The sequence below is a fragment of the Panthera pardus genome, unplaced genomic scaffold, assembly GCF_024362965.1.
Source record: "Panthera pardus isolate Hobbes unplaced genomic scaffold, ASM2436296v1 HiC_scaffold_7, whole genome shotgun sequence".
Classification (NCBI taxonomy): domain Eukaryota; kingdom Metazoa; phylum Chordata; class Mammalia; order Carnivora; family Felidae; genus Panthera; species Panthera pardus.
Window position 1 is genome coordinate 61,541,135 of NW_026527002.1, and position 23,580 is coordinate 61,564,714.

The 23,580-nt window shown below is 45.2% G+C and overlaps 1 protein-coding gene across 1 annotated transcript in view; it reads right to left on the reverse strand.

Moving 5' to 3' along the window:
• The window catches only part of EXT1 (exostosin glycosyltransferase 1), a 285,056-nt gene extending 261,716 nt beyond the window's left edge, over nt 1–23,340 (reverse strand). Inside the window, exon 1 of the mRNA XM_053896111.1 lies at nt 21,694–23,340. Within this exon, the coding sequence (XP_053752086.1) occupies nt 21,694–22,655 (962 nt within the window). The 5' untranslated portion in view covers nt 22,656–23,340. The remainder of the gene's footprint in view (nt 1–21,693) is intronic.
• Nucleotides 23,341–23,580: the final 240 nt, after the last annotated feature.

A 23,580-nucleotide genomic window follows, 5' to 3' on the forward strand; every position in this document is an offset into this window, starting at 1 on the left:
ATTTCAAATAAAGCACACAAAGTGACTGCTGATCTAGAATTGGAATATTCAGCCTCCCTTCGGATGAGGAACTGATGCTCTTATTTTAAGCTATTCATTCTCCAACAGATGACAACACGAAAGGAGAAATCAAGTAGCTATGTCTATTTAATTCAGCGCACATTCATAATAACACGAATGTTTCAGTGCGATTTCAATGCAATAGGATAGTGTAAAGAAGGGCTAGAACTCTAAAATTAGAAATGACTACTCAAACTGGATATAAATATTACATACATGTACTTTCACTTCCTGTAAGCAATTAAGTATAATAGTAGACAGAATGGGAGAACTATTTAGGGGCTTAATTTTGTGTTAGACTCTGTTATTTCTAGAGCCTCCTTTCTCCAGTAAAACTCTGTGCTTTGATTCTAAAGAAAAGGGTCGATACCACATACGAGACTCCGCGACATCACACAAGCACATAAAACTGTCATCGTGAAATACTGCGCTGCATGATTTTGTTACTGCCCCTTTTATTCTTGCCGCAACGGACACACACCCTCAGAGGATGGATTTGCCACTTCAAGGCTCGTGCCCAGCGCTGGATAGAAACAATAAAAACAGTCTCGGGAACAGGAGCCCCCAGGGAGGTAGGCACTGCCATCTAATCTGACAGCAAATCCACCTCTGAATTAATAATTTTTATACTTCCCACATTCTGAATGTTTTTTTTTTTTCTCAGATGAGAGGATTCCTCCATTCCTAGAAAGGTGCCCAACCCTGAAATTAAATCCAATGCTCCAAAACCAAATTTATTCCATCAGATATCCATGCACGAAAGCTAAAACCCTAGCTTCAGATTATCAGCACACTTTTCAAAATCATCAGCAGACATTAGCAGGGGTCTTTAACCAAGGATCAGAATGTCTCCAAATCTCATAAAAACATATGCAAAAGTTTGATGTGTACTTTTCCGCAAGGGTTCAGAATCCACGGAGTGGTCTGAGACCAAAATAAATGCAACAAGTGACTACAAAATTAAAGGGAACAATCAGAAATAAAGCTATACCGGCTGAACAGAATATAGAAACTGCCTTCAACCTCATGTGTTTGTGTAAAAGAAATGTGATGACAAACTTTTGTCGTGCACACTATAACAGAAAAAAACCCATTTGTTTAATAAAAGGTAAGTTGAATTCACACATGTAATTGGGAAGCTTTTGTTGTTACTGCTCTTACGGATTCATGTACAAAGAGATTCTTTATCGTGTAAGTAGAATTTAAAAACCTGGTAGAAACAAGCCCATTCTCAGGCTTATAAAACAAGCCTTTACAGATAATTATGTTTTATTACTCTTCATTTTATGGGGATTGTGTTATACAAAACAAATACCAGATGCCTATTTGTTTTATTCATTTCAGGGGGAAAAAAAAATCCTACAAGTACCTCTGCGAATAGAACTGCTTTTAATTAAACACAATGCACAATGAGCACATAAAAATTAATACTGTTTGAAGCCAGCAGGTAGAAAGTAAATGTATCGAACACAATAGTGGAATACCCCTTCTTTTCCTGCTGAACTGAGAAAGCGGACATTCCCAGGCTTATTACTTGGGAGCTAAAACCAGCAAGGGATACTCAAACAAGGTTATTCACAGACTCGTTTGGGGAAAATTAAGGCCAATGTTCATGGAAATATAAAACCTGGAGGTAAGAAGAAAAAAAAAAAATCTACCTGTTTTAATGGCACCCATTTGAACCAGACCCCACGTTAGCCTTCCTTTATGAAATCAGTCGGGTCCATTCTGAGCCCTTTGGGTAAAGCTGTTGAGATGGAATGAACCAGGTTCATTTCTGCTACATCAGAAAAATGCAAAGTGATTTCTGGCATGGTTCTTTCTGACATGGTGATTTCTGGCAGACTTGATCTGCAAACACTTACCACAGAAGGACATGTCAAACAGTAGCTGTCTGATTAATACAGCCATGCTTAAAAACAAAAAAAGGAGAGAAAGAAAGAAAGAAGAGAGAGAGAGAGAGAGAGAGAGAGAGAGAAAGAAAGAAAGAAAGAAAGAAAGAAAGAAAGAAAGAAAGAAAGAAAAGGGAAGGGAAGGAAAAAAAAAAAAAAGCCCGGGGGGGGGGGGGGCAGGCAGGGGCAGAGAAAAGAACAGTCACACTACAATCTGACAGTTTCTTCCTGCCTAAATTATTCTTGCAGCAATGGACACACAACCTCAGAAACAAATCATATCTGTTCAACTGTCAGTTCTAATCGGAAAGTGAAAATCCAGCACCCAGCATGTTAGTCCCCAGATGAGGAAATGTGGTATTCTTCTGTTACTTTTCTCCCCCTTTGCTTCTGTTTCTTTCTTCGCTTTTGATAAAGTCCGAGTGAGCCCTACTCGCTGCCTCGGGCCCAGAGCCGTACCATCCCGCCAGTCCTGGTTTGCAGACACCGGAGCCAAGCAGACAAGAAACAGTTTGACTGCACCATGTGAAGAAACGTGGAAGAGTTTGTAGTTGTACCTGGCAACCAACTTTCCACAAAGAATATCGACAAACCTCTTCCCGGTCATGCTTACTGACAGGGGTCACACCCCAACTTCTAAGACCTGTGATTCTGAACCTCCGGGTTGTCCTGACTGAGGCAAAGCTTTCACTCAATTTTCCCTCCACAGGAGACTAAGTCTTTTCAATCAGTGGACCGCGGTCTCTTGCTTAAATGGAAAAAATAAACTGTTCATGATTTGAAAAAAATTTTTTTTTAACATTTATTCATTTTTGAGAGACAGAGAGAGAATGCAAGCAGGAGAGAGGCAGAGAGAGGGAGTCACAGAATCCGAAGCAGGCTCCAGGCTCTGAGCTGCCAGCACAGAGCTCAATGTGGGGCTCGAACCCATGAACCATGAGATCATGACCTGAGCTGAAGTCAGACGCTTAACTGACTGAGCCACCCAGGCGCCCTAACCTGTTTATGATTTTTATATTTAAAAAAAGCGATTAAAATCCTAAGGTTTTTTTTAGCCTTTAAAATAGATTTTTAAACAGATGTGGGAAACTGAGAAAACAAAGCATTTAAACTAGTGATCCCTCCAAAAAACTCATTTTGCTAAAAGCAAACAAATAAACAAAAAAACCAGCTTGGGGCTACTCCTCATTCTGACTAAGGAACTGGGGGTGAATATACAGGAAGACAGACTGTGATCAGGAGTGAAATGCCATTTTACATTCTATTATAATCTAACCAAAGGATTATTTTCACAACAGAATAGTTTCAGCTGTTAAAATAAAGTGAGACATCTATATGTATGGACATGGAATGATGCTTGATATATAATGAAGTGATTAAAAAAAGAAATTAGATGGGGCGCCTGGGTGGCTCAGTCGGTTAAGCGGCCGACTTCGGCTCAGGTCATGATCTCACGGTCCGTGAGTTCGAGCCCCGCGTCAGGCTCTGTGCTGACAGCTCAGAGCCTGGAGCCTGTTTCAGATTCTGTGTCTCCCTCTCTCTGACCCTCCCCCGTTCATGCTCTGTCTCTGTCTCAAAAATAAATAAACGTTAAAAAAATTAAAAAAAAAAAAAGAAATTAGAAAAGAGAACATATATATATGTTCTAGTAAATAGGTAGTGAATGGGAGACATAGTGTAGGTAACTTTCACTTTCTGTAATATTTCAACTTTGAACAATGCTCAAGTATTATTGCTGCCATCTGCACTCTGAGTTTTAAAAGAACTTTTTTCCCCAAAACATCACCAGATTGTCGTTTGTGCTGTAACTCTTGGGTGGCTCTATCTTCAAGGTTAAATGTAAAATTGAGTTTCCAAGATGAGAATTGTTAGAAGCGAGAACAGCTTGACTTGAATGGCCCGAGGAGACCTGACGTAGGATGAGGGACAGCAAGGGGTCAAGAAGAGTGAGTGTGTGTGCACCTGCCCTTGGGTGTGCATGCAAGCACAAACCTTCCCAAGAGGGAGGGAGAGTCAGTTATTGAAAGGCAAAGTAATGAGGGGAGCCTGGATGGCTCAGCTGGTTAAGCATCTGACTCTCGATGTTGGCTCAGGTCATGATCTCCCTGTGGGTTCGAGCCTTGTGTGGGGCTCTGCACTGACAGTGCAGAGTCTGCTTGGGATTCTCTCTCTCCCTCTCTCTCTCTGCCTCTTATCCACATACATGCTCATGCTCTCGTTCTCTCTCTTTCTCAAAATACATAAATTTTAAAAAATAAATAATAAAAAATAATAAAATTTTTACGAAGGAAAAAAAAAGGAATGAGAAGGAAGAGGCACAAAGTAAGTGGGGTGACTCCGGCTGGGAGGGGAGCTTTCAGAAAGGCCGCAAATGCCTCTGGTGGCTCCCTGGTACAGCTGGAGAGTACCTAAGGAAAAAGAGGAGTGGTAAAAAATCCATCCTCGTGGGTGGGAGTGGGAGGTGCCAGGTGCTGCTCTGCAGAGAAGGGTCAACTGAAAGCCTGTAAAAAAGAATGAAGTGGCCTGGGGACGAGCCTTGGAAGCCAAAGCCAGCTTGTAGGAAACCATGTCCCTGGCGGAGGGGGCCACAGAACTGTACCCCTGTGCCTCCGCAGGAAGGCCGGAGCTACAGGGTGAGAGCCCAGGAGAGACGCTTCCCCCCCGAGCGGCTGGCCGAGCAGGGCAGGCTGTTGTACCATTCGGCAGCTGCCGGGGGGGAGCAAGCCGCGGTTCCCAACAGCACGGTGGCTCCCTTCCTTGGAGGGGGGCAGTCAGAGCACCAAGGGACAGACAGAGGGCCCTTCCGCCGTGGGGTAGCCTGGATCCACCACAATTCTCTGCAATGGATCTCTGCAATGTCAGCCTGCTCCTCAAAAGGAAGCAAACTTCGGAGCGACAGAAACCATAGCTAGCCAAGAACCGAGGCCTGTCCCACACCATACAGTGCAGTTCAGGCTCCATAAAGCGGGCATTTAGGGATATTACAGAGTTATGATCGGGAACCCACTCACAGCTAAAATGACAAAGACACAGCTTATTCCAAAGCTGCAAATCATTGTGTGATGTCGGTGAATCTCTAATTCCACACCTCAAGGTGGAGAGCAGGAAGGAGGAATTCTTCTAACCACATTTCCCTATTCAACATCCCCTCTGGGTTGCTGATTCCAAACAAAATTAAAGGATCCTGATAATTCAGTTCCAAAGTCTTCTATTCTGTACCACAGGCCACCATGACCAAAAGACAATCGATTGGCAAGTATTTCTCGAGGACCTACTGCATGCTCAGCACTGTGCTGATGCCAGGGAAACAGATTCTAAAGAAATACACACCATCTCTGTTCTCTCTCAGCTGACTGACATTCAAGACTATGACCTGACTTAAATCTGACTTCTATAGACTCATAACTTACAATGGACTTTGAATGCAAGTAGAATATAAAGTGTGAAATGTCCCAGTAACTTTGTGATTAAAAGGTATTTGGAGACAAATGGTGGAAAGAAAGAGCCTATTGGCTACATTTTTCCACCGTGAAAGGAGGTGCTGTATACTTTGATCCCAAAATATACGTACATATATTGGTCTGGCCCTCTTGATCTGTACTTGAAAAAGACATACACTAAAAAAAACTTTAAAAGATGAAGAATTCTAGAATGTACCATAGCCTTTCCTCCATCTGTTTTGGTTCAGGAATTTCTAGACTAAAGAAAGGAGGATGGCGAGCTAATCAGATATAGGAGGCACCGTCAAGCAAACTACTGCAGGGGTGGGTAAACCCTAGGGTACAGAAGAGGGGCCAGCTTTCCCCAGGAAGGCACAGAAAGCTAGAGAGACAAGAACTAAGTAATTACAAGGCAAGGCAGAATGATCTGAGGTTTAAAACTGCCTCAGCCTAACTTCTAGAGTTTCTCTGGGCCCTGTCATGACAGGACAGAAGACGGACCCTCAAAGCCTGCATGCCCAGATCCCTAAAATTACACAGGGTGAGAGGATGGGGGAGGCGGGTAGAAAAACTTCAGAGAGTCCCTTAGATTACCATCTCACCTGCCCTGTGTGGACAGAGAAATGCTTCATCCAGGCTTCTGCTGATGAGGTTGGTGATGACCAGACAATGCCCGGGACTGTAGGGCAGGCCAAGTAGCGGGCTGATTTATGTTCTGCTCTCTGAAAATTCGTTAGACCATTTCTATACCCCCAAGGGGAACTCAAATGACAGCCTCAAATGACAGGTCTTGTACCAGGTCCTGAATAGGAGCAAACTGAGAAAACGTCCAAGCCACGATACCCCAGAGTTCCAAAAGCGAGTATTTTAGACTTTCAGAGACATGTCAAAAAAACCCAATTAATTCACCTCATCTAATGAAATGAGTTCACTGAAAATACAATACGGTATTCTTATCAATCTGCTACCTGAATCTACAAGTCAGCTTACCAGGAGAAAGAAAGGCCATTTTTACTTTGTGGAGAAGAGATAAGAAGACTTTGGGACAAAGAAAGGGAAGGGGTGGGATGAAAAAAGTAGTATTTTTAAAAAATAGCACCTTGACTTTTGGCAGAAAATAATATCCGACACCTGACTCAGGAATGTTTCCAGAAAAAAAAATTTTAGATTTTGAATATCTATTCCACAGACAAATACAAATACCTATAGTCAACCTTGTGAATAAAATATATACACTGCTTCCTGTGTATATACCCTTACTTCACTTACCCTTAGTGAACCAACACAGAGTCCCTTTTCCAAGAGCTGACATTAGAGAACCCTCTGTGATTCTGTGATTTACCACAAGGATATAATGCCGTTCTAACATGTTTGTTCATTTGTTCTGATATGATGAAGTTCCGAGAGACAGGATTTCACCGGTGGTATATCCCAATCACAGCGAGGGCTGCTACCGTGTGGAATCCAGTAGGAAGCGGATCACATCTGGGTTTGGTGGCAAAACTGGTATTTTGGAAAAGCTCTTACGATATGTTTGTGCATTACTGCAGCTGGGTCCCCTTGCAGAAAGGATGGAAATGTAACTTATGCCGTGCCTGAACACCCCCCCGCCACCTAGATCTTCCAAACATCAGCTAAAATTTCCTCCCTAACGTTCACCCCGACTACAGTTAGAGGACAGGCACTGTTACTGCTGGTAAGGCCATCCTAAAGGAAAAGCCATGGATTGTTAATAGCCATGCAGATTGTGGAGAGTAGAAAGGTATTCCTTGTTGACGCTTCCTGACTTGCTATGTACTGCACAGTGATGGGATCACAGAATTGCTGGCGAAGAAAAACTAGTTTTATCTTCTCCATCTCGCCCAGGTTTATCCCGGAAAGTCATTTCAGGTGATCCCACTGGTACATCTGCCACTGTTTTAGTGCATTTCCAAGAGGCAGGGACAGGAAGACCCATGTGATTGCTCAGCTGCACAGAACCAGTAGGAAACATAACACTTCTGTAAAAGGAGAAAGAATTTTTTTAAAGACACAGAGTCATACTAATGATTCGGACTCTCGGTCGAACACCTTCCTGGAGATGAAAATCTATTGTATGTTGGCAACAGTTAGAACAGGTGGTTGGAATTCTGGGCACCTGCCAAACCACCTTGAGCACCTATATGACTGGCAAGCTGCTGTATCATATTGCGCACTACAATTATAATGAGCTGTAAACAGATAGGTCAAATAAAAGAAATGAAATGAAAGCAATGATAAACACACACAAACGCTAAGTCTGAAATGATACACAGTGTAACATGTTTTAACGGATCAGATTAAAGGCAATGGTTAAGAGTGGTTATTGACTGAGCCCTTACTATGTACCAAATACCACTAGAAGCACAATGCGTAACATTACTTGTTTAATCCTCATAGTAACACTATGAGGTGGGGACTATTATTTTCCCCATTTTACCAGTGAAGAAACAGACGCAGAGAGGAAAGTTGCCCAAGGTTTCACAGTGGCAGAGCCGCCACTGGAAATCAAGCCACTACTCTCCAGAGCCCACATGTATAATCTCCATGTGACACTTGGCTGGAAGTCAAGAGATGCATGTTCCATTTCCGGTTCTGTCACCACTGGCTACGTGACCTTGGGCAAGTTGCCCAACTTCCCTGGGTCTCTATTTCCTTATCTGTATAATGCAAGAGTTACACTGAATCTTTAAGGTTATTTCCATGATCTTATGGCTCTGTCTTCCAGACAAAACTATCTGGTACCATGACTGAACACCATCCTCAGACAAACATATGGCAGACATACGGACACAAATGTACGTGTACAGAAGTCGCAATCAGCCATGAGCTCATAAGTCTCCGTGCAAGAAAACCGGATGAGGGAGACTGAGGCCCAAGGAGGCTCAACAGTCACCAGTACTCCCAGAGAATATCTACTTTGTATTTTGAATTTAAGGATGTTCATTTCTTGACTTATTTTTATAAAAACTGAAGATTTATTCTGATAGCATTATTTACAACAGTCAAGACACGGAAACAACCTACATGCCCATTCACATATGAATGGATAAAGAAAACGTGGGATAGATATACAATGGAATATTATTCAGTCTTAAAAAAGAAGAAAATCCTGCAATTTGTAACAATACAAAAGGACCTTGAGAGCATTACGTTAACTGAAATAAGTCAGAGAAAGACAAATACTGTATGGTCTCACTTCTATGCAGAATCTAAAACAAACCAAACATAGATATGGAGAACAGATTGATGGTTGCCACAGACAAGAGGTGGGAGATAGGCAAAATGGGTAAAAGGGGTCTAAAGGTATAAACTTCCAGTTGTAAGATAAATAAGTCCCGAGGATGCAATATACAGCATGTTGACTATGGTTAATAAGAATGTATCATATACTGGAAAGCTGCTAAGAAAGATCTTAAAAACTCTCATCACAAGAAAAAAACTGTTATGTATCAAATCATTATGCTGTACACCTAAAACCAATACAATGTTAAAGTCAATTATATATTGGTTTAAAGAAGGATTTATTTTGATATTTAATCTTTTTGGCCTCTTTTGTCCTACTTGGGTTACTTCTTAGACACGGCTAAATCTAAACGAAGCACAGGGAAATATCATTCCAAGCCTTTAAACTATACTATACCAAACAGAGAGGTACCTAAATTTTATCTTAACACAAAATACTGTTCATTTAAAAAAAAAAAACAAAAAAAAAACATGTAATATAACTCTCCAACCTAAATACAGAAAATATTATACATTTCCACTCTTTGAATCAATAAAAGACTGCCCTACATTTACAGGTTGGCAACATTACACTTGCATACTTAAAAGTGCAGTTAGCATGAAAGGTGTTGCTTACAGGTAGCTTTTTTAATGCAGTGTGAATTTTAAAGGAGCCATGTAGCATATAAGAAATGGTGTTTTCAAGAAAAATTTATTCTCCACCTCTCAGTAAAGCAAAAGCATTTCAGTATGAGATTCCCTGTGATTAGGTCTTCAGATTGGCTTAGATATTCAGATCTAGCAATAATTTTGGTGAGTGACCTCACCAAGCTTTGTAAAAACATGAAACATAATTCTTATGTAATCAAGGGCCATATGATTGCCACCAAGGCTGAATCAATTTTTGAGACCTCTTAGAAGTAACTGTGATACAGTGCGTCCTCCATTTTATTTCTCTCTACACCTGCAGCACTTGTACACGATACTGCACACACAAGCTAACACAAACCAGGAGACTGTAAACGCAGGAAATGGAGGCCAGTGGGAGAAACAATCATACACCTTTCCCTTTGCTTTTTTCCCCCTTTGCTCTTTAATTAAATGATAAATCTCAGTATGAATTCATTAGAAGCCTGATGGCTCAATTAAGCACTATGTTATTATATACTCTGGGGCAATGCTTCAATATCAGTTAACAGAATTTGGAAGTAACCTGAGCGAAAAACACAAGCCAAAAGTTATACCTGACCAACCATTTCAGAGAAAAATTGCAGTTAAGGAGGAACAAAAAGTCTCAATATCTACAGACTATTAAAATTAAATAATAAAAAGACCATAACGGCTTCTCGTATAACACTAAATTATTTAGATTCATATTATGCAGCAAACCCGCTCAATTCATTTTAATTTGGTTTCACTAACACACTTACCCAACAGAATGGGAGAAAGAGAAAGAGAAAGAGAAGAAAAAGAAAGAAAGAAAGAAAAAAGAAAGAAAGAAAGAAAGAAAGAAAGAGAAAAAGAAAAAGAAAAAAGAGAGAGAAACTACCTTAGGGTTAAAAAGTTTATTGACAGAAACATCCCCTTGAAAATGAAAATGAAACAGGCGTCTGGCTGGCTCAGTCGGTAGAGCGTGTGACTCTTGATCTCAGGGTTGTGAGTTTGAGTCCCACATTGGGTGTAGAGATTACTTAAAAATATATATAAAACATATTTTTTTTAGTTAAAAAAAAAACCAAAAATGAAAAGAAATTCTGGGTGAATCAACAAGTGATTCAATGAACCCGGAGGACACATGGGAAGGTCTGTCCCGTAAAACAGAGCGTGGCGTCTAGAGAATCCGTACTTTGAATACACAGTCAGCGGTGCTAACGTTTCCATCAGTTAAATAAATGTAAGTTGTTTTCACTTACCCAGCCAGAACTGAGTGCCCAGTATGAGTGGGTCAGGCACAGTGCTAGGATGTGGAAATGTAAGGGCCACTGAGCTCAATGGCCCTTCCTAACGAGGCTTTCCTTCCCCTCCGTATTTAACACTGCAAAACCTTCCCTCACCCCCATTCGCATGGTGCCCCCAAATCACCTGGTGAGCTTTTTAAAAACCTGGAACTTCGTCCCTACAGTCTGGCCACAAGTAGGGCTCAGGCCCCATTTCCAGAAACTACCCAGGCTGAGATCCACTGCCTTACTCCCTGCCATGTGCTGCTTCTCTCTGCAGCCGTCTGGCACCTTCTAATACATGCCATCGCCGGCAGCTGCCAGCCCCCAGCCACTAGAGGGGGAGCGCCGAGAGGGCGGGGATGTTTGGCGCACTGTTGAATCCTTGTGCCTGCAGTAGGTGCTTAATGAATATCTGTTGAGTACATTACTGAAAAACCAACACGAATCCTCCCCTCAGGGCCTGTACAATCTACTAAGAAAAGAGAAAAACAAATAGTTAAATGAGCATAAAATAGTAGCTGCAGCCAAGTATTACACGTTCTGTTAGAGCACATACCAGGAGAATCTGACCAAATCTGAGGCATCAGGAAGTAACTGCAGAAGAAGAAAAAATGGAGCACGGGGAGAGCTTTCCAAGAAGGACAGAAAAGGGCATGCGGGGAGAGGGAGGAGGAGGAAAGGGGCTCTGCCAAGGGCTGGCTGCAGGACAGGCAGGCAGAGCTGGACCAACCCCACCTTGATATCACGTCAAACTAGGAGAAGCCTCCAAGGCAAGTCCAGCTAGGGTGGTGGCAGGTCGTAGTTTCCATCAGGGACTGTGGTGATTTCCACCAACCTGTCAGGGTGCCAGACCACATGCAGGAAGCGTGAAATCCATGTTATACCTCCACCCATCAGTGCCCATCCCGGGCACCCCTGGGTGCGGGGAAAAGGCAAAGCAAGCTGAGGTCACGCGCTCTGACACGCCCGCCAGGACCACCCCTCAGCCACACACTTCATGCCTCCTCTCCTCTCATGGGCACCTCCCTTCTCCAATCTCCAACCTCTATGTGCCACACCTGGGGCAAGCCGGCCAGCACTGGCCCGGGGCCACTCTCTCACCTGAGCCCACGGCCCAAGTCACTCTGGGTATTAGTCAATCAAGAGTAGCTAGCGTCACAGGCCCACACCGCAATACCAGGAAACTTTTCATTTCTCATAACTTTAAAGTACTGATATGTGTCATAAACCCCAAGAAATCTGAGTTAGCAACAAACACCCAGAAATTCAATGCTAATTCCGAGGGCACCCCATGTATCTAGAGCCCTTGGGGAACTTCCTAGGCTTGGTAGACAAATTTTCAAATGGAGAACTTACTCTTAGGAGCAGCAAAACATTTTGCTTTTAACCGTCAGGGTTAAAAGAAAAAGTTATAAAACGCACTACTTGTTCCTCTACTTTCTTTAACAAAGGACATCAACGTCATCAAAGGACATCAAAGGCGTACATCAACGATGGCCCACGGTGTCGTTCATCGGATATTTAAAGCAGCCATGCCTGTGACAGGCTTGGCGCTAGGCGGTGGGGTTTACAGGGACACTCCCCGAAGAGTCTCTAGGACACTGTCTCGGGCACTGAGCCAGCTGTTCTCCAACCGTAGTGCTTCTTTCCTTCTTCTGGGCATTACGGTTTATAACTCCCTGGCCTGCTTCCTCACGTTCACATCGCCGGCTGTCCCGTCCTCCTAGATCTGTCCGCAAGAATCCCCCTCTTTTTACATTTTACTGCTTCTAATCTACTGTGGGCTGAGAAACCAGACTGCCAAACTGGTTAGAATTGTCTCTCTAAAGTAAGATTAAATAAATACTAGGGGGCAAGTCCAAGGGATAATCGATCACACTGTTGTGGGTGAGGATGTGGTCTTTCTGACATCAAGCCCAGCTGTGCAGAAGCAGTAAGGAGCTTACTGGGAAAGAACGTGGGTTCAGCAGCCGGGCGGGCCTGGGTCACATCCCAGGTGTGCGCTCTCAGGTAAGTGACTCACAGAGACCCTCTGTCTTGGTTAGGCATCCAAAATGCGTATCTTCCTGCTGGGTGGGCATAAAGACTGAAGGAGATACGGCCCATCACCAGGCACACAGTACACTCTCAAGAAGGATTAGTTGCTATTGCCATTATCGCCGTCATCATCTGGGCTCAAATATGTCATGCCAACAGGATATGGCTTCAACAGTGCCTGCCACCGCCAACTTCCCCTAACCACAGTCCCCTGTTCCAGGAAGCAACTTTAGGCTGTTCTTTGCAAAAGGATGGCCACTTAAATCTAGAGTGGCAAAGTGGCGGGGCAGTCTTTTAACTGATGAGATCACCGCCATACCCGAGATGTGGCCAAATGTGAACGGCTCTCCCCAGAAGGAGTAACAATGGCCAGTAAAGTCAACCAGCCTGGTTTCCTCCCGGGCCTGGACAAGAGTTTTCAGGAAAGACAGGGCAGTAGCTGGCAGACACACACAGGCACAGGGGTGCTAGCCAAGGGAGATATCAAGGTGCAGAGTGGGAAGAAACGTATTCTGCTGAGTTCTGAGAACCTCCTGGAGCAGTTCCAGACGAGTGTCTGTTCCACGTCCCCTCAAATAAATCCTGTGGCTTAAAGTGACCTGAGTAATTTTCTGCTTTTGGCAACCTAAGGGCCTGCCGAACCAGCCCAGGGAGGCTACTGAGTAGCTCAGCTCCATTCTTACGACGGGTCCCTCACAAATGTCACCCTCGGCCGGTGAGGGCGCACAAGTCAACTGCAGAAAGGTAACCTGTATTCTTGGAAGAGCCCACCAGGGAACCTGGGGAAGGTGGAGTCAAGGAAGGGCCTGATGGCCCCAGAGACCACCCTGTCCCTGCTCCATGCCACCTGTAGGCTGTGGCTTGAAGGCCCTGTGTAGGTCTTTCCACAGCCCACAGACACAGTAGCTATGTTTCCAGTAGCTATGTTTCCAGTAATGCCTACCGCCATTTCTTGGGGATTAGGTGCCAAGGAAAAGAGGAGCAGTTATTTCTGGGACTTAGTTAAGGAAAGCCAAGTGATGGGGCACCTGGGTGGCTCAGTCGGTGAAGCGTCCAACTCCTGGTTTTGGCTCAGGTCATGACCTCATGGTTCATGAGTTCAAGCCCTGCACTGGGCTCTGTGCTGACAGTCAGCAGACTGGGATATTCATTCTCTCTCTCTCTCTCTCTCTCTCTCTCTCTCTCTCTCTCTCTCCCCCCCCCCCCACGCCCCTCCCCCACTTGCTCCGTCTCTCACTCTCTCAAAAACAAATAAACTTAAAAAAACTAAAAAAGAAAAAAAGAAAAGCCAAGTGATGAAACTAAGCAAACCACTACAGTTGATTAGAAAATGGCAGGAAGATGGTTTTTAGTAATAACACCACCCTGCAGAACACACTAGCATTTACAAGGAAGGTCCATACACACCGCCTCATCTGAACCCCTTAACGACCCTGTGAGGCAAGTGTTAGGGTCTCCACTCGCAGATATGGAAACTGAGGCAGAGGGTGAGCACCTCATCCATGAATCTGTGGGGGTCACTTCCTTCCTCGGTCCGGGGTCCCAGGCTGTCTTCTAAAGGTTCTCCGAGAAGACTAGAAGGCACACAAAATGAGGCCCTGTATCCCCACAAATCCCACTGCTGTTCAAAGCAGTTACGATGCAGAGAAGGCCAGAGAAGGCCCTGAACGGAACTAGTCGTAAACTGGTGGCCGGCTTTGTTTTCAGTCTTGGTTTTTAAATCACTTGGACGAGGGCCTCATTTGCACTGAGGAGTCCAGACCTTAAGTGGATGCCCCAATCCACCTCCAAGGCACCGTGGAGTCAACAATAATATACAAATAATAAGGAGGAAATAGAAACAGGGCTCTGACGAAGTGATACTGTTCGCTGAGAGAATGACATCTACTCAGGTCAGGCCTGAGGGAAAGCTGTGAGGAGAAGGCAGTCTGAGGGCGCCTGCTCAGTGAGAGGCTCCCCTAGGTTTCTGGCTCCAGCAAAAACAAAACTTCAAAGGGAGCAGAAGCTGTGGGAGCTTCAAAGACCCCCTGCAGGACCAATTAACACCTACAAATGTTTATCTAGGCAGCCATTTAATGATGGCTACTTCACTAAATGGGTGCACAGCCTCCCCTCAAAAATAGCTGTTCCTCTCAAAAAGACTGAGTTGGGGGGTGGGTGGGGAGAGGAAGTTCTGCCATGTTTTCTGAGAGACCTCACTGGGGGGGAGGGGGGGAGACGAATACAACAGTGAAATTCACCACAGACTTACTTATAATAAACAATAACAATTATAATAAAAAAACCAACACTAAAAAAACTCTTATTTGTAATAATAAAAATGAGAAATAATCAACAACCAATCTCTTAAGAAAATGTAAATGGCACCAGCTACGGGTTAGTGAAAAACCTCACACAGCCATTAACACCCGATTTTAATATTTTAATAGGATTTTCCTACTTAGTAGAAGTGGAAAATGTTCTTGGATAATGTAAAGAGAAAAGCAACATGCAAAAAAACATCTGGACTTCAAGACCGACGGACCGGAATGGGAAGGAGAGTCGAGTGGTTTGTTCGCGGCCGCAGCCCTAGCTCCAACCCCTGGGCATCTGGCACAAACAAGGCACTTAAGGAAAATGTGTGGAATTCATGATTTGCTTCCTATTAATTAAATAGTAACTAACATATCCATATGAAGCACTCGGACCTGAGAGGTACAATGATACCCTCGTAAAGGCGTGTATGCTCACAGGCCAGCTACACTGAAGTTTGATCATAGTGGTTACTTCCCCTAACAGGGAGCTCTTGTCAAGGGGATTAGAGAAGGAATTTGTTTGCAGGTTTATATCTTCTCTATTTTCCCAATTTTCCACAAAGGCACTCGGTAACTTTTATAATATTTTTTTTATAAATTTTTTTAATGTTTATTTATTTTTGAGAGAGAGAGACAGAGCGAGAATAGGGGAGGGACAGAGAGAGAAGGAGATGGAATTTGAAGCAGGCTCCAGGCTCTGAGCTGTCAGCACAGAGGCCGACGCGGGGCTCGAACCCACGGACTGGGCCACGAGATATGACCTGAGCCGAAGTCGGATGCTTAACTGACTGAGCCACCCAGGCGCCCCTGACTTTTATAATATCTTAAGCTCTGTTCTTCTTCACGGAGCCTGAGGACCCGGAAGCAGTGGCGTGGTGCATTTCTTTCACAAATGGAACCTTCCGTTGGGTCTCCCATTTCCACTGGAACATGCTGTTTACCTAGGGCGACAGTCAGTGCTGTGCCATCTCACAGTTCACTTACAACTAGAAAGGGAAACCCTGCACTTTATCGGTGAAGGCAAAGGTCACCCATTGTCCCTTTTCCTCGCTTTTTTTTTTTTTCTTTTTTGGAAGATCTCTAGGAGAGAACTAAAAGCAGAATCTGCTTTTATGGGAAGGGTTTAAGGAGTTCAATGCTTAAATGTCAAAATTAGGGGCCACCTTGATCACATCCCTGAGCCAAATTTTCTCCTTGGGAAACATGTGTTTTTAAAAAGCAGTGGAAACAAAGATAAGATCCACCAATACCTGGAGCACACTACACTCACTAATAAATAACATAAGAAACACAATAAATAGCATAAGGTAGAAATTTCATTAGATCCTTTAAGGTGGTATCATTTTGTAGAGGAAAAAAGAACAGACTTGGGAATCCACGACCCCCGGTTAGAACGCCACCATTGATTCACCACATGTGACTCTGGGCACCTTACTCTACCCTCTCCGGCCTGCATTCTAATCTGTAAAATGGGGATTTAACCCACCTCACACCGTTGTTGAAAGGCTCAAATAATAGGCATTCAACAAATCTCGCAGTTTTGAGGGAGTCCCTGTTTATTAAAAGAATGTGGTCACAAGTGGAAGAGCCTCCAAGGGAAAGCAATTAGTCACTAGGCTCACGGACACATGAGCCCGGTGTTCACGTCTGAACATGGAACACGCTCAGGAGACTGCAGAATCCAGTGACCACTTAGCCTGACCTGGTTCACCCTGAGCAGCTGTGCAGAGGCAGCAGCAGGCCTCAGTGAGAACCAGAGAACCGGGGCCAGAACACCTGGCTTTGTGGTCTCAGTTCAGCCACTTACGAGCTGTGCCACCTGTGGTCTCAGTTTACACATCTGTAAAATGGCCTCACAAGACACCTTGCAAGATGGTTGTGAGCAAAGCAGCCAGGCCGCATCCAGTGCAATCTTTGAAGTGATATTAGCATACTCAAGGTGACTTTCTAGCAGTGTCTTCTGGGGAGGCAGAGCTACAGGTGTGTAGACAAAGAGAACAATCACCAGCGGAAGGTGTGACAGCTTCCCCCTCTGCCAAGTGTGTGCCATCTAAAGCTGCTGGCTCAGTCAGCAGCACCAAAGGTGGCCTCCCATCGGTCTGGCCTGTCCAAGCCTCAGGAGCAAGCCATTCGCCGTATAACAAAATCCTGCAGGCTCCCAGTTCAGGTCAGATTCTACTCTAAACCAAGTCCTTTGTTGAAGGGGACTCAATCAATATGCAAACGTCCCCGGATGTAGCACATAGCACCCCTACCTTTATTTGGGGGATTCCTTGTAAATGAGACTCCTGGGTCCTCTCCAGAAAGCAAGTTCGGATGGAGGGAAGAAAAGGGGAGCAGAGAAAACTAGAACCATGGCACCAGAAGACACATTTGCCAATTTCATAATTTTGCATAATGTTCCCTATCTTTATTTTTAAACTGTGCTTGTATGGTTTATTTTAGAAATGCTTTTGTGCTCTCATACAACTGTGGTGAGTAGGGGGGAAGGCACTCATATTTTACATTTAAAACCCAAGAAGCACAATTTCTACCTTTCATTTCAGAGGAGGAAAGCATTCACCTAAGGTTCACTGCTGGCTCATGAACTTGCTCAAGGGGTCTGTTAATATGCTTTGGGATGATGGGGAGTAAACAAATAAATCATTTACAATGACTACTTGTTGTGCACATTTTCTTTTTTTATAACTGCATCTGTATTCTGCTTCTCTGTTAGGTTAAGTCACAGTCCAGTCCCCAAATCCCTTAGGTCCAAAATGCAAGGTCCAAGAACCTCCTACTTAGGCGAAACAGCTGCAGGCACCTACACCTTAGGCAGCAATGAAAAACAGAAGGTGAGCCCTACAGCAAGAATTTGGAAGTCTGAGGATGCCCTGAGCAGCGGCTGTGCATCCACCCAGAAAATTCTGTGACAGGCTGTACATGCATGTAGTTCCTAGGGCTTTTTTCAAAGTTTGTCCAAGGTCTTCATCAGCTTCCCCGAGGATTCCAAGAGAAATCCCGTAAGAACAGCATCAGTAAGGCTCTCCTAGTGGCTGGAGGGCTTTCAAGTATATCTGTAATTGAAGACGGAGCACTGTATGTCAAGGGGGAAAATTCACCCACCCCTGCCACTAACCAGTTTCTTAACCTTCAGCAAATCCCCGAAACATTCCATCCCTCAGTTTCCACATCTGTGAAAGGAGGATCCTGGAAGCTGAATGATCACTTAGCTTCAAGACTCTTAAAAATGCCAAGATTGTGAGGTACAGCTTTAGCAGACACAGGGAAACATATCAAAAAGGCCTGCACAAAATCCTGCCTGTTCCCAGAAGAGCTGCTTAAAATATTCGCCACTGCCTTCCTTGGAGGGGTCAAAGATAGAAGCCACCTCTCATTTCCTTCTCTTTCTTCTATTTCAGAAAGCCAAATTTGAAGCTTCACAATAATGCCCTTTCAAGGGATTTGAACTACGAAGTTCATGCAAGAAATATAGGAGCCCTGTAAGGATGCACGAGAAGCTCAAAGGAGTGAAACAGAATTTCTCTAAAGCTTCACTACGAATCATGTAATCGCTGCAGCCACTTCTTTTAGCCAGTATCATCGACATCTGTTAATGTATGTAACTGATGACAATTAATTATGGGTGTCGTGAAGATGGATGTTTTAATGTAGTCCTAGAAGTCTGGCGCTCAAAAATATTGCTATTACAGGAGAAAAAGTACTTCCCCTCATTCTGTGTCTTTCTTTTGTACTTTGAATAATAAACGTCTGATTTTCACAAAAGTGCAGGTGAGATGGAAGTCCTCAACCCCTTAGCACTAAACCTTTATCATCACATGAGGCTCAATTTCACTAAAGGCAATTTTTTTCTTTTTTTAGTTGATACACTTATATATATTCTGTCATACCCTAGCTAGGCCATGATACCATACATTTTCAATCTAATTATCTGACCCCGTAAGACCAAAGCAAACTTCTATGTCAGTTGCTTGGGGAGCAAATTAAACTGAAGACTTTTCAGAGGCACTTGCTAATAAAGAAGAGAAGTGGATGAAAACTGATCGTGTTTTTACAAGCCATCACCAAATGAATGAGTACAGCTCTCCCGGAGCAGTCAAAAGCCCATTCCACAGAAGGATAAACTGATGTTCAAGGTGACAGATCAAAAGTCATAAGTAAGAAGTCAGACTTACATGACTTGGACAACCTAACTTCACTATCACTTCCTTCTCTAAAACCCTGAAGGGACACTAGCATTGGATTTGAGTTCTGCATCTCAGATATGCATGACAGACTTAGAGAAAGCAACAGAGAGCAAAGGAGCGGCTCTTCGTTCTGAGCCCAACACGCAGTTGCTGGCTGCGCATTTATTTCTCACGGTGTTTCAGGGCTCAGTCTTTATCTGCATGTGTTTCAAAGGCAACACTAAAAGGCGATGATGTTTGCAAGCACTGTTACTCAGTGACCAAGAGTTCTGACAATCCGGGGAGAGGAAGGAGTTAAAACTCCAGGTAGACCAGGCTAATGAACATAAACGTTCCACAGCAGCATCCCGTCCTACTGAGCAAGGTTAGAGCTGGAAAGTATGCAAAAGGGGAACATGAAAAACATCCAGAAGTGCCTCTGCTAAAGAAATCCCTGCTCGGGAGAAAGAGCAAAAAACTTGGTTTCCTAACTAAATGCCACTTTTCATATGAGACCCAATCTTGAGGGCCTGACCCCTTGTGGTCTCTAAACATAAACCAAAACAAGAGTGTGGGTGTCAGATTTCCTGGCCCGATCCCAAAGAGGTCAAAAATTAGTTACATTTAATTGGCAAAAATTAGAGGTTCTAGGAAACCAACCCTTCCTTCCTTCATTGCCAAGCTCTAGAAAAAGCTTCAGCGGAGAATGTAGAGATTTAATACTTATTTGGAGGAATAAGAAGGTAAAGAAGATGATTGTTCTATTGGATTGAGGGTGTTTCCCAAAGAAATGTGCAATTCAGATTTCCTAAACTGAGAACTCAGCTCCAGCCGCTCTGGAAGAATGAGGACCACCGAGACCCCTGCATAAAATTCAGTGAGAATGCTTTAGAAGACACTGAAGGGTTAGACTTCATTGCAAGTTACTCCACCATAAGCCAGACAAAGAAATTCCTGAAAGGCTACAAGCATTTTTTTCTTACAAGCACCCAAAGGAACAGGTCAATGTAAATGTTGTGGAAACAAAGCAGTTTATTACTAACCATAGTTTGTTTCCCTTGTGAGAAAATTTTAATCCATTGCAATTGCATCCAACATCCACACACAACTGCCCCTGAAGAAGGGGGAAATACAGATTTCATAATTGACCCTAGCCTCGGGCTTTCTCTTATGCTTGGAAAGCAAGAGGTGTTGGGGGTTGGGGAATTCGAGTGTTTGATACTCTCTTTTTCACTGTCTATGATCGAGGATAGGAGGACTTTAATTTCCCTTCCAATCACTCCTACGGAGGCCTGAGTGTCTGAGGAAATCCACAGACAACAATCAAACCTTTCATCTTCAGGGCTGCTTCCCACCATAGCCCTTCCTGTGCCAATCAGGTCTGCGAAGCGTTTCCCCTATTCTGCATTTCATGAATCAGTTGCAAAATCTGCCAACCTCTGCCAGTTCCTCTTGTACTCGGCTGAGAGGTTCCCCTTCCTTCCCTGGGTAGCACAAGGCTGCTCGGGTTTTTAACTGGCGTAACGTGGAAATGCACTGTAGGAGCTCACTAACTCTTTCACAGCCAGATGCAAGTGAGAGTCTGGGGCTCCGACCCCACCGACTTGGGAACTGGCCCGCCAAAGCTCAGGTTAAAGCAGATTTGTGGAAACTAGCTTTGACCCCCAAATCCCGTGTGTCAGTTACTGTTCCTGGAAGGAAAAGGAAGAGAAAGAAGGGCTACAAAGTATCCAACTCAGTTACTTAGCAACTAGACAAAACTTGCCTCACTACTGAGGGTAAGGAGGCATCTCATGCCCATTCAAAGAGTAAGTCTCCGATTTACATGCAAATAATAAAGACAAAAGGGAAAGGAAAATCTAAATTAGCAACTGGAGTTTACAGCAGTGGGGCTGAGGCCCAGATTTTAAAAACAGCTTCTCCCTAGGAAGGAGACAGGATACAAACATGCACATGAATGAATGAATGAATGAATGAATGAATGAATGAATGAAAGAAAGATCACAGGCCTAGATCAGCTTGAGGTATCCCTTCACAGAGGCCAATGCCCTGGAGGGTAGGGGACAGACAGGCACTGAAAGTTTAGTAGCTAAAATTAAAACACTTGCAGCGCTAACACAAATTTAAGGCTTACAGAAATTTGACAACTGGAGGCTGGGAAATCCCCGGGGAAAACAGACCCCCCCCCCCCCCCCAGCTTGTGAGAAAAACAAATAAAGCATCAATCTTGGGATGGAAGGTCTCCAGACTGTGGGTGGATTTACAGCCTCTTCGGGGTCCCTAGACCTCCTCACAAACACCCTCCCGCACCCACTAAAGAAGCGGTCTCCAAACTTGGAGCAAACCCACACCTTTCACAGGAGACACATGGCCCTGAAGGGTTTCCAAGCAAGAGGGAGACACGGGCGCCTACTTGGCCCACGAAAGTGCTCGGGCTTTTCCGTTGGCCCGAGGAGATCCAACTCTGGGTCCCCAGCTCCTAGCCACATGCCAGAACCAGGCTGCTCAGTCCCAGGCTGAGAGAGGGCCCCTCGGCCGCGCCCCATCCCCCAACCTCACACCTGGCCCAGGTGGGCAGGGCCCAGGGTGACCGGCAGAGGCCCGCCAGCCGAGCCACTTACTTCTCATACTCCGTGTTGTCTCTGTCACAGCGAGAATCCTTGTGCTTTTGCCAGTCTTTGCCATGCTTGCAGGTGGTGAGGAGCACCACGTCCTCCCCGTTATGGACGTGATATAAGGCATTCCTGGTGTCTGACCCTATCCCTGTCAGGTACCTCTTCCCCTTGAATACCAGCATATACTTCCTGAGAGGAGGGATGGTGTTAAACTTCAAAAACCCCCTCTCCCCTCCTGTCCTGGGATGATCCTTAGAAAAGAGGGGGATGGAAACATCAAAGTTGGGTCGGAAGTTTTCAGTACTGATGCTGGCTTTGGCCAGCATCGCCTGGCCGATGTCAAACCCCACGTCCTCGGTGTAGTCAGGCCAAGTGCCGGAATATAAATTAAAAATTAAATGATTCCTACCATTGTTCCACAAGTGGAGACTCTGCACTTTGGATCTCAAATTGTGCACATACTGAGGTGACAGCTGGTCTCTGTCTAAAGTATCCAGACTCAGGACAAAGAGGCACGCCTGGCTGGGGTCCGAGGTGTAGAACCTGGAGCCCTCGATGGCCGCTAGAATGTTTTGGTAACTTTCGGCGATTTTCTCCCCTTTTTGCTGCGGGTACACGTAGACTTTGAAGCCGTTTTTCTTGCAAAGGGTGAAATCGAAGCAGGACTCCATGCGGCACTTCTTGCCTTTGTAGATGCTCGAGTTGGCGTCTCGCTTCTGCCGGGGGGATATGTGCACGCTGGAATCCTCGTTTTCCAATTGATCCCAAGGAACGAAGGGGCGCAGAGCGTCCGGGAAGCGGGGCCAGAAATGATCCGGACTCGGGTGGTGCAAGCCATTCCGACCGCTGTGCTCTTCTCTCCGGCTGTGGCTCCTTGATGCCCTAAACTGCAAGCCTCCGAAATAAAACAAAAGGGCGAGACAAGAGCCAGCTGAGAGCAGGATGAAATAGCGTTTTTTGGCCTGCATGTGTCCTGCCTGGGTCAAGAGGATTGTAAATAAACACAAGAATCACCCAAGTTTCCCAATCAACACTTTCAGCTCCAGTCCGCCATCTTCCCGCCTGTAAAGACTTCAAACTCTCCGCTCCCACCTTCTCTGGATGCCTTTCCCCAAGCCGTGGACTGATCCAGCGCATGTGGGCGATTTCTTTAACTTTCTCCCCTTCGGTCTTTCATCTTTGGGTTGCACAATGGACGGGAGAAAGCGGGGCTGAATATTTCTCACCCCGGGCGGGCGAGCAGCGGACTGTAATTTTCTTGCATGCAACAAGACGGAGGAAAAGAAAGAGAGGGGGGGAAAAAAAGCTCCCGATGCCCAATCAATGGCAAGACGAAGTGATTTCCTTGCCTCTCGGATTCCTCTCGGCAGCGTGGAAAACGAGCCCCGGGAAAGCAACTTCAACTCATCCACACTCCCGTGCAGAGCACTCCGGTTCCAACAAGTCAGCCGATCCCCGGGTTCAGCCGGCTAGTGCATCTTGCAGCTGGGGCGCCGTAACCTCACAAATCCCTGCATCTCTCTTTATTCCCTTCTGCAGCGGCTCCAAGACTCCGGCGGTGTTTACTCCTGCGCTCGCGGGGCCGGCCCCCGGGACGCGCGGCGGCCCGGCTGGAGGCGGCGGCGGCGGCGCTGGGTGACGGCGGCGGCGCGTCCTCCCCGCGGGCAGTGCCGGCCCCGAGCGGCGCTTCGCAGGCCCCCGCGCGATCGCCGCCGACCGCCGCGTTCGGTCGCCGAATGTTACCCGGTTCTGAATGTTACACTTACACATTCCATTCCCGACACGACAGCGCTGACCTCATCCATCCACGCAGCCCGCGCTTCCATTGGCCGAGCGTCACGTCCGGGGGGGGCGGTGCTTCCGCTGCGCCCATTCATAACCCCCGGCCGCCGG